The sequence below is a fragment of the Haliotis rufescens genome, unplaced genomic scaffold (assembly GCF_023055435.1).
Source record: "Haliotis rufescens isolate VD_foot unplaced genomic scaffold, xgHalRufe1.0.p SCAF_2, whole genome shotgun sequence".
Classification (NCBI taxonomy): domain Eukaryota; kingdom Metazoa; phylum Mollusca; class Gastropoda; order Lepetellida; family Haliotidae; genus Haliotis; species Haliotis rufescens.
This window is the reverse complement of record NW_025963890.1, coordinates 74,180,201-74,198,038: the sequence shown is the minus strand read 5'-3', so window position 1 is coordinate 74,198,038 and position 17,838 is coordinate 74,180,201. Positions and strand designations below refer to the sequence as shown.

The following is a 17,838-nucleotide window of genomic DNA, read 5'->3' as shown; positions in this document are numbered from 1 at the left end:
AGTATACTGACTCCGAGCTGACCAGTCCTTGTTTCAGCCCCTTAATGACGAGCGCCAGGCAGGGTAACAAGTACCATCTTTTAACATCTTTTGGTGTGACGTGCCCGGGGTTTGAACCCCTGACCTTCCGCTCTCCAGGTGGACTCTCTACCACAAGACCACGGAGGCGGTCTCAACATGAATTGAATTTTTTTCAATTCCAATGTACCGGTATGAATTTTTACAATCAGTTGGCCTCTGCGAAGGTCTTGACAAATCCCTTGCTAATCCCTAAACCCTCTCACATTTAGCTAAAACAGAGCCAAAGACATAAACAGTTCTTATACCAAGTGTTGCAAGGACAATATGATACAAGTTACCCACAGTTTGAATGGAGTTCACATATAACACTAAACTTGGATTTCGGTTGAACCACAAACTTACATCATCTTAAGAGATAGGTCGAGAGAAGGCCACAACAATTCATTAAGAGTTTCATCCAAATTTTTTCAGAAATAGTGGCACTGTAGCTCAATTGGGTGTGTAGTCAGCATTTAACATTCCAACAAGGACAACCATTTGACAAACTTTGCTGTCAGCATTGATATCCAAGTAATTTCTGCATTAAAAAAACAGTTAAAGAGAATGAAACAAGTAGCTACCTTTCTACAATGATTTTTACACTTAAACAGAATAAACAATTATATCAATTTTGTTTTCTTGGAACATAATTTATTTAGTTTGTTGTTTTTACACTTCAATCTACCGTTAGTTATGGAAAGAATCATTTATGCAACATGGATTAACTGAGTGCCAGAAAAAAATTGTTTTAACGTTTTTTGAAATTTTTATTCTGATATACTTTCAACAAAACAATAACAACAAAATCCTCATTATAAAAAATAAGACATCAACATAAGCAGAAACATACATGTAAAAAATCCTAAATCCAGAATTTTTGGAAGAGATGATGTTTACCAAGCTGACACGCCAGTGAGTGAGTGAGTGAGTCCCAGCTGATATCGAGCTGCATTGTTAGTGGCCACCAAGAACCTTCTCAAGCCTTACCTGAAAACCATGCTCATTGTAGAAGTCGGCAGTTCCCATACTGGCAAACAGGTTGTAGCCCATCTCGGTGAGGGTCCGTACCGTGGGGATCAGCTCGTTCTTGTACTGCGGGCAGCATGGACAGAACAATAGTACAGTAAGAATACAATAATAGACAGTACACAACAATAGAACAATAGAACAGTAGAACAGGACAGAACAAAGGGCAGTACAATAGAACACAACAATAGAACAGTAAAACACAATAGAACAGTAGAACACAACAATAAAACAGTAGAACACAACAATAGAACACAAAAGAATAGTAGAACACAACAGTAGAACACAACAGAAGAGAAGAACACAACAATATAACACAATAGTACAGTAGAATACAACAATAGAACAGTAGAATACACTAATAGAACAGTAGAACACAACAATAGAAAAGTAGAACACAATAGAACAGTAGAACACAACAATAGAACACAAAGAATAGTAGAACACAACAGTAGAACACAACAGAACAGAAGAACACAATAGAACACAATAGTACAGTAGAATACAATAGAACAGTAGAATACAATAATAGAACAGTAGAACACGACAATAGAAAAGTAGAACACAATAGAACAGTAGAACACAACAATTGAACACAATAGAACAACAGTAGAACACAACAACAGAACAGTAGAACACAGTAGGATAGAATAGAACATAATAGAACAGTAGAACACAACAATAGAACAGTAGAATAGAACAGAAAAACCACAGGAAAGGACAATAGGACTGGATCATAACAGAAGACCATGACAGGAAAAACAGAACAGCTGGACAATTGAACAGGACAATAGGACAGAACAAAAGGGCAGAAGAGAAGAATAGAAACCTCCATGTCTTCCCCTCAACTTGTACTATATTTTCTTGACTATAGTGCGCACCCAAACATAATTCACTCCCATCTCAAGGGGAAGCAGTATTTTGTATAATAAGATTTTTTTAGCATAAAGCATAGTCAATAAATACATGGTATCGCTTCAATTGAACGAACAGGAGCTAACACAGCTCAATACAAGAAATAGACTTCCACTGGCCAACATCGCCCTTAAACTATAACAACACCACCACCATCAACAACACACTCTCCACCACAGTCGGCAGACAAACCTTGAAACTCCCAATTGACAGAAGGATATTCTTCCTGGGAATCTTCACGCCTGTGCTGAGCTGGGCCTTGAGGTAGGCCTCGTACCTGTCCTCTCCGAAGCAGGCCACCTCCCCTGTGCTGGCCATCTCCACCCCCAGGAGCACGTCGGCACCCTGCAGTCGCATGAAGGAGAACACCGGCACCTGGGGACAACACCACAACACTCCGTCACCTGCTTCACTGGTTGTTCTGTTAAACAGGGTGTGACATAAGCTGGTCCACTAGATCATAGAGCCACCACACCTCTAGATAACCTTTTGGTTATTTGGGTATATTAACCAGAGGTTTGACTTTGATTGGGTATCCACAATTCTCAGAGGGTATTAAAAGAATTGTTACCCCTCAGTTTCTTGACATTTGGGTATTTTACCTGTTTCGTAACAATCCCTGTAAATCATGTAAAACTATATAAGTAGTAGTATATCCGTCTGCGTCTGCTTGCAGCTCCCTCTCTGGGAAGCCATTTTTTATTACAAAACAGTTGAAGAAAGGGCGCTATTGTATTAATCACCAATCTGTGACTGTTTAAGGTGCATTAACTCGGCACGATGTGCTAGGAATTTATCGGTATTTGAGTTTGTTTGTCTCACAAACATTTCATAATGTAACTGTCGGTAATTTAATTTCTCGATCATCCGATACACAATCATTTTATCTAACCGTTGTAATGTAAGCAATCGTTGTATCTAATCGTTGTAATATACGCATTAGTTTTATTCCAATAGCGTATCTATGGTTTCTGTTGCGCTTTTGATGCACATGGATTTGATTTGTCTGCGTATTTAAGTTTACTTAATGCTTATTTTACGCAAATGTATGCAGTTTATCTCAAACTCTGGCCACAATGCTCTAACTCACCTGAAGGCAAGAACATTCCATTATCTGCTTTAATGGTTGTCCATGGTTTGACTAATATGCTGGTCTATGGTGATGTTCCAGTGATCAATATTAATCAGACAGATTAGATATTGTTTTAGTTTTCAGATTAAAATTGATCTTTGACTGATAATTTTTTAATCAAATCGGGCAAAATAGAATAGTTGGATCAATCTTTGGTTTCCCTCCACAGCAATCTCATGAAATCTGATCTTAGCACTACACAAAGACCAGTGGACATCTCGCAACAGGTCATGTTAGAACGATCTTTCGTGAAGCTGGTCTGACCAATGAAATGACTAACAGGAAATCAATATTAGAAAGCAGCTTTCTTGTGTTTTTCAGAACTAGTTGCAAAATGTTGATTTCAATTCGAAACTACGGTTTGAAATTTCTTTGGGACAAAATTCTTGATTCAAAATTTGAAAACTGAACAAAATAAAATTTTGGAATGTCTAATAGATGGCCTAGATTGTATGACAGTACTTCTCATCGGCTCTAAGAAAAGTATCCTCCATTTCAAATGTTTATTGTACAGCCCGTAACTGTTGTTAGGATTGCCCCATGTTAAACTTTTCGAGGTTGCATGATGGGAAGACACATTTGGACCTTCGTTTTCGTAATCTCAAAAGCTACACTCTGACTGGTCGGATGAAAGTAAGTTCTGACATGACCTACAATGGAATGTCCTCAGATCAATGTGAAGCGCTTAGATCTGAGTTTCATATGGTGACAATCTCACTTACTAAGTTTCAGTCTCCGAGAACTTATTTTTTGGAGGAAAAAATTCTTAATTTTTGGGGGGGGCATCAAAGATGGCTATCTGGTGGCCCGCTCCTGCTGAGATTTTCCACCAGGTATAACCTTAATATTAGGAATTAGGAATTTGGTAAATTCCATTTTCAGGTCTTTCACAGACATTTGCTGAAGACTTATAAGCAGGTCTAGAAGTCCCTGCGACTACAGTGGCTAAGGAACGTGTTGAAGCTCTGGACTGCAATACATGTGCCTCGTTAATGAATGTGAGAAGTATGTAAGTATGTTTGTTGTTATAACACCACACTCAGCAATATTCCAGCTATATGACGGCGATCTGGAAATAATCGAGTCTGGATCAGATAATCCAGTGATTGATATCATAAGCATCGATCCGTGCAATTGGGATACGATGACATGCATCAACCAAGTTAGTGAGTCTGACCACCCGATCCCGTGAGTCGCCTCTAACGGCAAGTATAGTCACCTTTTACAAAAAGCATTGGTTGCTAAAGACCTATTCTAGCTCGGATCTTCATTGGTAGAGACAAGTACATCATGCAGTTAAAAGCACAAACGTATTTTTTGTGAATATCTATCTACTGCCTACCTTGACCGCCACTCTTCCGCAGCCTTGAAGGATGTTTTCTGGGTCAACCATTTCCCCAGTGATCACTCTTGTTGCCAAGGCAACCAAATCTTTGTCCAATGCTTTGGACACAAATGGGAATGACCGTGAGACTCTCACATTGCACTCAATGACCTTCAGCTGGTTGTCCTGGTAACAGAATGACATCATCAAGTCACATACTTATTCTGCTTTAGGTTTGTTTGTTTTATGACGCCGCACTCAGCAATATTCCAGCTATATGACGGCCACGTTTCATGAACTTTATTACCATAAATATATTACATGACTAATATATGGACATTTATTCTACAAACAAGTTTACATTACAACATTAAATTAATATTTCTGAACTGCCAGTGAACATGTTGAACTCATGATGAAGATGAAGAATATGTGACGATATTATTTGACAACTTACGATGAAACCAAATGAGTTACTGACATAATAATCACGTTGTAGTTACCTTGGCAATGAGCTGAAGGTTAAATGGTCCAGTCACCTCCAGGGCGCGACCAATAGCACAGCAGATTCCTTTGATCTTTGCCAACGTTTCATCGTTCAAGTCCTGAGGTGGGGTGACAAGAGTTGCGTCCCCTGAATGTACGCCTGCATTTTCCACGTGTTCACACACCGCCATGCACACCACTTCCCCATCACAGGCTACAGCATCGACGTCAATCTCCTGCACAGGTTATGTTTAGGTTGTCACATTTATCAAGAATATGATACATTTTTCATGCTTCCACACCATGCAGACACTCAACTGATATATGTGACTGATATCCATATAAGCGTCTGAGAGAGTGGAGGAGGGGTTGGGAGGTGGGTGGGGGGTGCCTCAGTCATCGTAAGGTGCCACAACTTGCTCTGCAGAGTTGCATCCCTTGGGAATGCAAGAAACCTATTATTATGGGTTTGAATCCCAGTTCGCCCTGAAAATGTTTCTAGGTATGACAGCACCATATCTGTGCTTGTGGGTTTCACCATAGTTATAAACGTCTGAGTCCTGCATCTCTTAGGGCTTTCCTCCTACACTAAGCTGACACGCGGGGATGTAACTGGAACACTGATAAACACTGTACTCTGAGAGGGACTGGCAGTTATACCAACAGTAGGACATGGTACACGTAAGCTATTGGAGGAACTTTATCAGTGCAACGCCAGGTGTCATAATATGACACACATGACATTTGGTCGCATGACTCGTGGTCGTTGTATGTACAATAAAACACTGAAGGGGGAATAAACCATGAAGGTCTGTTTATCGTACAATAAAACACTGCAGGGAGAATAAACCATGAAGGTCTGTTTATCGTACAATAAAACACTGCAGGGGGAATAAACCATGAAGGTCTGTTTATCGTACAATAAAACACTGCAGGGAGAATAAACCATGACGGTCTGTTTATCGTACAATAAAACACTGCAGGGAGAATAAACCATGAAGTCTAGTTATCGTACAATAAAACACTGCAGGGAGAATAAACCATGAAGGTCTGTTTATCGTACAATAAAACACTTGAGGGAGAATAAGCCATGAAGGTCTGTTTATCGTACAATAAAACACTGCAGGGAGAATAAACCATGAAGGTCTGTTTATCGTACAATAAAACACTGCATGGAGAATAAACCATGAAGGTCTGTTTATCGTACAACAAAACACTGCATGGAGAATAAACCATGAAGTCTAGTTATCATACAATAAAACACTGCAGGGAGAATAAACCATGAAGGTCTGTTTATCGTACAATAAAACACTGCAGGGAGAATAAACCATGAAGGTCTGTTTATCATACAATAAAACACTGCAGGGGGAATAAACCATGAAGGTCTGTTTATCGTACAATAAAACACTGCATGGAGAATAAACCATGAAGGTCTGTTTATCGTACAATAAAACACTGCAGGGAGAATAAACCATGAAGATCTGTTTATCGTACAATAAAACACTGCAGGGGGAATAAACCATGAAGGTCTGTTTATCGTACAATAAAACACTGCAGGGAGAATAAACCATGAAGGTCTGTTTATCGTACAATAAAACACTGCAGGGAGAATAAACCATGAAGGTCTGTTTATCGTACAATAAAACACTGCAGGGGGAATAAACCATGAAGGTCTGTTTATCGTACAATAAAACACTGCAGGGGGGATAAACCATGAAGGTCTGTTTATCGTACAATAAAACACTGCAGGGGGAATAAACCATGAAGGTCTGTTTATCGTACAATAAAACACTGCAGGGAGAACAAACCATGAAGGTCTGTTTATCGTACAATAAAACACTGCAGGGAGAATAAACCATGAAGGTCTGTTTATCGTACAATAAAACACTGCAGGGAGAATAAACCATGAAGGTCTGTTTATCGTACAATAAAACACTGCAGGGGGAATAAACCATGAAGTCTAGTTATCGTACAATAAAACACTGCAGGGAGAATAAACCATGAAGGTCTGTTTATCGTACAATAAAACACTGCAGGGAGAATAAACCATGAAGGTCTGTTTATCGTACAATAAAACACTGCAGGGAGAATAAACCATGAAGGTCTGTTTATCGTACAATAAAACACTGCAGGGGGAATAAACCATGAAGGTCTGTTTATCGTACAATAAAACACTGCAGGGAGAATAAACCATGAAGATCTGTTTATCGTACAATAAAACACTGCAGGGGGAATAAACCATGAAGGTCTGTTTATCGTACAATAAAACACTGCAGGGAGAATAAACCATGAAGGTCTGTTTATCGTACAATAAAACACTGCAGGGAGAATAAACCATGAAGGTCTGTTTATCGTACAATAAAACACTGCAGGGGGAATAAACCATGAAGGTCTGTTTATCGTACAATAAAACACTGCAGGGGGGATAAACCATGAAGGTCTGTTTATCGTACAATAAAACACTGCAGGGGGAATAAACCATGAAGGTCTGTTTATCGTACAATAAAACACTGCAGGGAGAACAAACCATGAAGGTCTGTTTATCGTACAATAAAACACTGCAGGGAGAATAAACCATGAAGGTCTGTTTATCGTACAATAAAACACTGCAGGGAGAATAAACCATGAAGGTCTGTTTATCGTACAATAAAACACTGCAGGGGGAATAAACCATGAAGTCTAGTTATCGTACAATAAAACACTGCAGGGAGAATAAACCATGAAGGTCTGTTTATCGTACAATAAAACACTGCAGGGAGAATAAACCATGAAGGTCTGTTTATCGTACAATAAAACACTGCAGGGAGAATAAACCATGAAGGTCTGTTTATCGTACAATAAAACACTGCAGGGGGAATAAACCATGAAGGTCTGTTTATCGTACAATAAAACACTGCAGGGAGAATAAACCATGAAGGTCTGTTTATCTTACAATAAAACACTGCAGGGAGAATAAACCATGAAGTCTAGTTATCGTACAATAAAACACTGCAGGGAGAATAAACCATGAAGGTCTGTTTATCGTACAATAAAACACTGCAGGGAGAATAAACCATGAAGGTCTGTTTATCGTACAATAAAACACTGCAGGGAGAATAAACCATGAAGGTCTGTTTATCATACAATAAAACACCGCATGGAGAATAAACCATGAAGGTCTGTTTATCGTACAATAAAACACTGCATGGAGAATAAACCATGAAGTCTAGTTATCGTACAATAAAACACTGCAGGGAGAATAAACCATGAAGGTCTGTTTATCGTACAATAAAACACTGCAGGGAGAATAAACCATGAAGGTCTGTTTATCGTACAATAAAACACTGCAGGGGGAATAAACCATGAAGGTCTGTTTATCGTACAATAAAACACTGCAGGGGGAATAAACCATGAAGGTCTGTTTATCGTACAATAAAACACTGCAGGGAGAACAAACCATGAAGGTCTGTTTATCGTACAATAAAACACTGCATGGAGAATAAACCATGAAGGTCTGTTTATCGTACAATAAAACACTGCAGGGAGAATAAACCATGAAGGTCTGTTTATCATACAATAAAACACTGCAGGGAGAATAAACCATGAAGTCTAGTTATCGTACAATAAAACACTGCAGGGAGAATAAACCATGAAGGTCTGTTTATCGTACAATAAAACACTGCAGGGAGAATAAACCATGAAGGTCTGTTTATCGTACAATAAAACACTGCAGGGAGAATAAACCATGAAGGTCTGTTTATCGTACAATAAAACACTGAAGGGGGAATAAACCATGAAGGTCTGTTTATCGTACAATAAAACACTGCAGGGGGAATAAACCATGAAGGTCTGTTTATCTTACAATAAAACACTGCAGGGGGAATAAACCATGAAGGTCTGTTTATCGTACAATAAAACACTGCAGGGGGAATAAACCATGAAGGTCTGTTTATCGTACAATAAAACACTGCAGGGAGAATAAACCATGAAGGTCTGTTTATCGTACAATAAAACACTGCAGGGGGAATAAACCATGAAGGTCTGTTTATCGTACAATAAAACACTGCAGGGAGGATAAACCATGAAGGTCTGTTTATCGTACAATAAAACACTGCAGGGAGAATAAACCATGAAGGTCTGTTTATCGTACAATAAAACACTGCAGGGAGAACAAACCATGAAGGTCTGTTTATCGTACAATAAAACACTGCAGGGAGAATAAACCATGAAGGTCTTTTTATCGTACAATAAAACACTGCAGGGAGAATAAACCATGAAGGTCTGTTTATCGTACAATAAAACACTGCAAGGAGAATAAACCATGAAGGTCTCTTTATCGTACAATAAAACACTGCAGGGGGAATAAACCATGAAGGTCTGTTTATCGTACAATAAAACACTGCAGGGAGAATAAACCATGAAGGTCTTTTTATCGTACAATAAAACACTGCAGGGGGAATAAACCATGAATGTCTGTTTATCGTACAATAAAACACTGCTGTGCCCCTCAGGGTTTATCCTCCCTGCAGTGATTTATTTTACGTTAAACAACGACCATGAGTCGTTAATTTCTTAAATAAGGGTGAATCAGGTTTGAGCCTTTGATCATATGATTCTTGCACACCTAAACGATGCAACCATGGGCTGGAATATGTGTCGCCTTGACAACTGAGCCTCCATGCCTCCATCTGTATGATGCTTTAGCTGGGGAGTTCTGTATCTACAGATGTCAACAAATGTTTGTGAGGTGGCCTCATCACTAACAACAACCATTACCAAGAGCCATCAGAAGATGACAAATCCCCCAGTCCCACCAAATTTAAAAGAACAAATCATCTGATTGTTACAGCAGGTCCTACAAGAGTGATCCACCTGACTTGATGAGAGTATTCCTATCTAATCTGTCTGTCCATATAGAGTAGTTGTAAAGCTATCAAACAATACCATGTCAGGGCCTTTTTAGCAAAGATATGAGTTAGTGGCTGTCACACTGTTGGTACATGGCTGATTCTGTAATCTGTAAATAATGGATAGGGTTAGGGTTTGAAAAATTCATAACAAAATGGAAAATTAATAAAAACAATTTTTTTTCTTTTGACTGCACCCCTCCATATGACACAGATTATATGTACTAAGTTTGAGATGAATCCACTGAATAGTTTAAGAGAAATCGCACGGACAAAGTTTTTGGACGGACGGACAGACAGAACCTTGGTATAACTATATACATGCGACCTAAAAGGTCGGGGGTATAATAAATTACCATTACCTTAGCTTCTAGGATGAACTTGGAGATGACAACTGGATGTTCCTTGGAGACGGCGCTGGCCTGTGTGAGGAATGTCTCCAGGTCCTGTGGAGTGTGAGCCACATTCATGGCTGCACCACTCAACACGTAGGACGGCCTCACCAGACAGGGGTAGCTCACTACCTCACAGAACTTCTTGGCACTCTGGAACACAACACACAAAGACTTGAATCTCCAACAAGCTGATGCTTGACAAAATTACCACAATATGAATTTTAACAAGTATTTGTCACAGAGTGACGAAATATCCCCCGCCTGTACACCATAGTACCAAATATGAAGACAATCCAGCGATTAGTTCTTGAGATATTGTGGCAACACCGTTTTCCAACTCCAAAAACAGATTTGCCTGCTGTGACCTTGAAAATGGGGTCAAGGTCACCAAATCTGACAGGTGTATGCGGTGTCTGTATATACACTATAGTTCCAAATATGAAGACAATCCAGCGATTAGTTCTTGAGATATCGCGGCAACACCGTTTTCTAACTCCAAAAGCAGATTTGCCTGCTGTGACCTTGACAATGGGGTCAAGGTCACCAAAACCGACTGGTGTCTGCGGTGTCTGTATATACACCATAGTTCCAAATATGAAGACAATCCAGTGTTTAGTTCTTGAGATATCGCTGCAACACCGTTTTCCAACTCCAAAAGCAGATTTGCCTGCTGTGACCTTTAAAATGGGATCAAGGTCACCAAAACCGACTGGTGTCTGCGGAGTCTGTATATACACCATAGTTCCAAATATGAAGACAATCCAGTGTTTAGTTCTTGAGATATCGCGGCAACACCGTTTTCCAACTCTAAAAGCAGATTTGTCTGCTGTGACCTTGAAAATGGGATCAAGGTCACCAAAACCGACTGGTGTCTGCAGAGTCTGTATATACACCATAGTTCCAAATATGAAGACAATCCAGTGTTTAGTTCTTGAGATATCGCGGCAACACCGTTTTCCAACTCTAAAAGCAGATTTGTCTGCTGTGACCTTGAAAATGGGATCAAGGTCACCAAAACCGACTGGTGTCTGCGGAGTCTGTATATACACCATAGTTCCAAATATGAAGACAATCCAGTGTTTAGTTCTTGAGATATCGCGGCAACAAACAGGTGGGACGTACTGACGGACGTACGGACGTACGGACGTACGTACGGACGGTCGTGAATACTATATCCCCCGCTTTGCGCTTTCGCGCGGCGGGGGATAACAACAGAGCATGGAGATCACCTGAATATTTCTGGAAAACTGGCAACATCAGATCAAAAAGATCCAATTTAATTGTAAACAAGAATGTGTCAAATTAGCAATAGTTTACGGAAAAAATTCCATACCAATACAAGCACAGATGATTGAGGAATGGGCCAAAATTACATTCAATATGGCAACAGGGGGGCTCAAATCCTGGTCACTGGATAAGTGTGTAATCATTCTCAGCTCCCTGGGGAGTACACAACCCAAGCTGCCTGTTAAGTACTAGAAGGTTAACAACCACATAGCCATCTCATTCTAACGAGTACCTATTCACTGCTGGGTGACCAGAGGCGCATTTCGAACAAAGTCACTTGCAAAAGGAGACACTACTCTCAGGAGCCAAACTGCCGAAACACGGTCACCCATCCAAGGACTCTCCCTGCTCAGAGAGCAGAATGTTGCTGGTTCGACATTAAGAAATGGTACTCCTTGTAATGCTGAGTGCCAAGCAGTGCAACAAGGAGTACCATTTTTTGAGTTTTCTAGCCCATACTTGTCTCTTCGCATAATTTCAGCAGATTTTAGCGTTAGTATATGCATTCTTATTAGCTGACAACATATTACCAGAATTCGGCTTCAGACTAAAGGCTACTGTATGTACCTCCACAGTGGAGAGTTCCTTCCACATCGGCTGACTGATCCCCATGTTGTCCAGCATACGGGAGAACTTGAAACGATTCTCAGCATTGTCGATACTTTCTGGAGAAGTGCCAAGGATCCGAGCCTAGAAAACACAAAAATCACATGACCTACCTACACCAATGAAATTGAAGTGATCGACATATATTGCTGCAAGTGTTCCGAATCTAGCACTCTTCTGCTTATTATTTTGAGATAGTGACCAAAATATATTCAAAAATAATTTGTCCAAATACATTTGGGGACAGGAAGTGAGTGAAGTTTGGTTTTATAGCGCTATTAGCAATATTCATCATTTCACAGCAAGTGAACAGCAAGAATGGGCTTCACACATTGTGCCAACACCTGTCAATATTAACCCAAGGATAACCCATTACCCCAAGTTCTTTTGAAAACCTTCACAAATTTGAGGCCATGCAATATCAAAGCTTGACAACCAAGATTTGTGTTCCTTCACCCAAACATACCTTGGACAATTTCCCTATTTATTTCCCAATTTCACTAATTTTGCCTTAAATCATGTCACACACTTGACACAAAGCAAACACCATACTTACATTTGCATTGCATATGAAAGCATGGTATGATTTGGGCCTTCTGTTTAATTTGTTTGGCAGATGGTCATTGAAAGGGGGATAACTCTGGTTACCACCCATAGATCATTTCCAAATTGTTTACATATTTCAACAAATTATTAATAACTAAGACAGAAATATTTCAGAGAGAACTCAAACTTCAAATTCTTTTCAAGCCCATGCAAACACGATCCCTGCAGAGCACAGCCTGGACTCCGAGACGTATATGTGTACCTGCTGTCTGTGCAGCCCCATGGCGATGTTGTTGGGCAGCTGACCGCCCATGGACAAGATGATCCCCTCAGGGTTCTCGAGGTTGTAGATGTCCATCACAGTCTGAAATAGTCGACAGGGAAACACTGATTGAAATTATACAAAACATTCGTACTCTTGATGAGGTCTTTATGCAAAAAAAGGACCCTTATTCAGACTATTGAGGTGGTCAGACTGGACCGAGGCTGAAATTCACGGATAAATTTCATTCTTTGAAAGAAAGATCAGCGGACTGTGTATTGCCACTCACAGATGCCATGTTGTTTTGTAGCAGACGAAGTAAATATTGATCATGTGACAACTAACATAATTTGACCAAGCCTTTTGGAGTCACTTTATTTTCATTTCTCTGCTACATTATACCCAAAGATTCCCTACCACCAATGTTGTTACTGCACAATATGCAAGACGATCAACATTTTCTCCTTTATCCAATAATCCATGAATTGATGTCAGTATTTTAATCGGAGCTTACCTCGAAGGATATTTCATCGAAGTAGAGGCGGTCACACATGTCGTAGTCCGTGCTGACCGTCTCTGGGTTGTAGTTGACCATTATTGTTTTGTACCCCATCTGTAACATGCACCACCATGTAGATATGGGGCTGATCGATAAACTAGCAACTATGTAGTGTGGTGTTAAGATGCTGCAATATTTCAGTGGCCTGTAAATAATAAAGTCTGGGCCAGGCACACCACTGGTCGAAACGAGCCATGTCGCACGCTGTCAGGGTACATCAACCAAGTCACACAGTATTATCACACAACCCAACTTAATCACCTCTCATGATAAGCAGTACAGTACTGGGGACCTTTTTCAACCTGGGACTCCACTATTCAAACCTTAGCCTCCACTATTCAAACCTTAGCCTCCACTATTCCATCTTAGGTCCCCACTATTTCACCCTAGGTCTCCACTATTCCAACCCAGGAGTCCAACTATTCCGTCCTGGATCCCCACTATTCCAAATTGGGTCTCCACTATTCCACTCTGTGTCCCCACCATTCCACCCTGTGTCCCCACTATTCCAACCTTGGTCTCCACTATTCCAACCTGGGTCCCCACTAATCAAACCTGGGTCCCCACTATTCCAAACTGGGTTGCCACCATTCCAACCTGGGTTCCCACCATTCCACCCTTGGTCCCCACTATTTCACCCTGGGTCCCCACTATTCCACCCTTGGTCCCCACTATTCCACCCCGGGTTCCCACTATTCCAACCTGGGTCCCAACTATTCCAACCTGGGTCCCAACTAATCCAAACTGGGTTCCCACTATTCAACCCTGGGTCCCCACTATTCCAACCTGGGTCCCCACTATTCCAACCTGGGTCCCAACTATTCCAACCTGGGTCCCAACTATTCCAATCTGGGTCCCCTTTGCCCATCCACTAGTGTGAAGCATACAATGACCCTTTCAGCTGTAAGAACACCATATAACACCCCATTATTTGGATCAATGACAACTCGTAAACTCTGCCTCACTTACAGAGCGAAGCTCCCTGATGCAGTTGACAGCGCACCAGTCAAACTCAACGCTGCTGCCGATGCGGTACACGCCGGAGCCGACAACAAGGATGTAGCCCCCAGGGAAGTCAAGGTCATGGCTCTGGCCACTGTAGGTCAGGTAAAGGTAGTTTGTCTGAGCAGGCCACTCCGCAGCCACTGTATCGATCTGCTTGATCCACGGTGTAATGTCTAAAGACTCACGATGTTTACGCACTGCAAGCTCCGTGCTGAAAGAAATAGAGATGAATAATATATTTCCCATTTTGATACAAGTTACAGTCATGTCAGTTTTAGATAATAGAAACAAGTTTAATTCAGCAAAATGCTTTCCATCTTGCAAACCCACACCTAGTTGTTATTGTTCACAGTTTTCGGTATCACCAAGGATTCCAAAAGTCTACAGAAAAAACTTACCATATTCTTCACACTATACAAATTATTACTCTTTACAAAGTCAATATGTGAACACAAGGATCCAAGGACCCAACCCTTGAGGTGGTTTGTCCAGACCGAGGCCACAGGCCGAAGTCCGGTCAGACGCAGAGGGTGCTGGTTTTCACATATTTACCTCCTCAAGAGTAATCATTAGTTTTGTTATACCGAAGTCCACAGTAAGTTTAAGTCATTAAACAATGCTCTGTTTCATTACAGTAACTTAGCTGCGAACCGTGAAATGTTTGTACCAGGCGCCATCTTGTTTTCTAGGAGACGAGTCAATATTCATCATGTGACAGGTCAATATTGATCATGTGACGACTCAATAATCGAGGTCACGGTCAGTCACATGACTTCGGGGTCTACATTGAAATGTTTTGTTTCGTCACGTGGTACGGATTAACCAAAGGAATTCAGTCAGCGAGCCTGACCACCCGTTCCTGTTTGTCACCTCTTACGACAAGCATAGTCGCCTCTTGCGACAATCATGGGTTGCTGAAGACCTATACTAACCTGGATCTGCATGGGTTACTGTGCCACGACACGCAATCAACCAATTCATCGAGATTGACCACCTGATCCATTTTGTAGCCTTGCATAGCAAGCAACCCCATTGGTGTTTAACTAGATGGTAACAGGTCAATATTGATCATGTGACGACTCAATATTCGAGGTCAGTGTCAGTCACATGACTTCGGGGTCTACATTGAAATGTTTCGTTTCGTCACTTTACGGATTAACCAAAGGAATTGCAAAATTCTTAACAGAGGAATAACAAAGCAAAATGTTGCACAGTTCTATTGATTCTTATAGCATCCGATAATACTTCTAGCCTTATAAAGATTGTAACATATAATAATCCTGTTTAATTAATCCTTTCAACAAGTCCGTGTTCATTCACAGGCCATGTTTAATTGTTCAATATTTAACTCGTTCATGCTTAACCATGTAAACTAGTCAGTGTTTAACTAGTCAATGTCTACAACTGATCTATGACTAACAATTAGCAACAAACCTCTCTATGGCTACAGCAATCTGTTCATCGGAGAAGCCAAGCTGTTTGGCACATAGCAAAGTCTCCCTGGGGACAGTACTTGCCTGGAACATATGTAAGTGCAAGAGTTGAATATCAAACAACATTAGTCATAAGTCATAAGTCAGAAGTTATTTAATCTTACAAATCTTATTAGAAAATATACACTCCCCTAAACAACCTACCTTCCTCTAAATGACCTATCTTCACCTGAGTTGCTTACCCTTCCCCTTAACATCCTACCTTTCCCATGAATGACCTACCTTCCATCTGAACAGCCTACATACCCCCCGAACAGCCTAGCTTCACACTGAATGACCTACCTTACCCTTCAATGACCTACCTCTCCCCAAATCAGCTTACATTCACCCCGAACAGCTTACCTTCACCCTGAATGGCATAGCTTACCCATGGCTGGCCTACCATACCCTTGAACAAACTATTCCCCCTAACAACCTACCTTCCCCCTGAATGGCGTACCTTCCCCTTGAATGACCTATCTGCACCAAGAATGACCTACCTTCACCAAGACGACCTACCTTCCCCAGGAAAGACCCATCTTGACCCTGAATGACCTACCTTCCCCACGAAAGACCCATCTTGACCCTGAATGACCTACCTTCCCCACGAAAGACCGATCTTGCCCCTGAACGACCTACAATCCCCATGAAAGACCCTTCTTGCCCCTGAATGACCTACCTTCCCCACGAAAGACCCATCTTGCCCCTGAATGACCTGCCTTCCACATGAAAGACCCATCTTGACCCTGAATGACCTACCTTCCCCACGAAAGATCGATCTTGCCCCTGAACGACCTACAATCCCCATGAAAGACCCTTCTTGCCCCTGAATGACCTACCTTCCCCACGAAAGACCCATCTTGCCCCTGAATGACCTGCCTTCCACATGAAAGACCCATCTTGCCCCTGAATGACCTACCTTCCCTATGAAAGACCCATCCTGCCCCTGAATGACCTACCTTCCCTATGAAAGATCGTCTTGCCCCTGAATGACCTACCTTCCCCATGAAAGATCGTCTTGCCCCTGAATGACCTACCTTCCCTATGAAAGATCGTCTTGACCCTGAATGACCTACCTTCCCCATGAAAGATCGTCTTGCCCCTGAATGACCTACCTTCCCTATGAAAGACCGTCTTGCCCCTGAATGACCTACCTTCCCTATGAAAGATTGTCTTGCCCCTGAATGACCTATCTTCCCCATGAAAGACTGTCTTGCCCCTGAATGACCTACCTTCCCCACGAAAGACCCATCTTGCCCCTGAATGACCTACCTTCCCCACGAAAGACCCATCTTGACCCTGAATGACCTACCTTCCCCACGAAAGACCCATCTTGACCCTGAATGACCTATCTTCCCCATGAAAGACCCATCTTGACCCTGAATGACCTACCTTCCCCCTATACTTCTCCATGGTGGTGATGTGGTCTGTGATGTGTTTGAACTTTTGCAGGAACCAGTGGTCAATCTTGGTCAGCTCATACAAACGTTCTATGCTGTATCCCTGCTTCAGAGCTGCGGACAGGACGAAGATGCGCTCGTCTGTGGGCTCACGGAGCTCCTGAAAACAGTGAGAGTCAGTATCATACACTCAGGAGTCTCATCCTATTCTCCATGCCTCAGTACTAAGACCTCAAATGGACAGGGTAGTTGTTTAGATTATTTCACCCTCCTTGCCTCAGTATCAAACAATGTCATCTTGTTTGTTGTTTCAAGCCACAGCAATACGACGGTAGATCAGACAGACCAGTAATTGATACTATGAGGAAAGATCCACATGATCAGGATACGCTGACATCCTATTAACCACATTACCAGGTCTGGACTCCTGATCCATTACACCACATCTCACAACACAGGCACAGGTTGCTGAAGGCC

The 17,838-nt window shown here is 41.5% G+C and overlaps 1 protein-coding gene across 3 annotated transcripts in view; it reads right to left on the bottom strand.

Moving 5' to 3' along the window:
- Positions 1-17,838, bottom strand: part of LOC124133165 (CAD protein-like) — a 120,950-nt gene that overhangs the window by 78,392 nt on the left and 24,720 nt on the right. For all 3 annotated transcript variants that reach the window (XM_048400551.1, XM_048400552.1, XM_048400553.1), the window contains exons 17-27: positions 17,354-17,521; positions 15,924-16,006; positions 14,454-14,700; positions 13,440-13,538; positions 12,926-13,027; positions 12,079-12,201; positions 10,192-10,374; positions 4,961-5,179; positions 4,476-4,643; positions 2,194-2,376; positions 1,048-1,152 (exon numbers count right to left, since the gene is read on the bottom strand). In XM_048400551.1, coding sequence (XP_048256508.1) covers positions 1,048-1,152; positions 2,194-2,376; positions 4,476-4,643; positions 4,961-5,179; positions 10,192-10,374; positions 12,079-12,201; positions 12,926-13,027; positions 13,440-13,538; positions 14,454-14,700; positions 15,924-16,006; positions 17,354-17,521 — 1,680 coding nt within the window. The remainder of the gene's footprint in view (positions 1-1,047; positions 1,153-2,193; positions 2,377-4,475; positions 4,644-4,960; positions 5,180-10,191; positions 10,375-12,078; positions 12,202-12,925; positions 13,028-13,439; positions 13,539-14,453; positions 14,701-15,923; positions 16,007-17,353; positions 17,522-17,838) is intronic.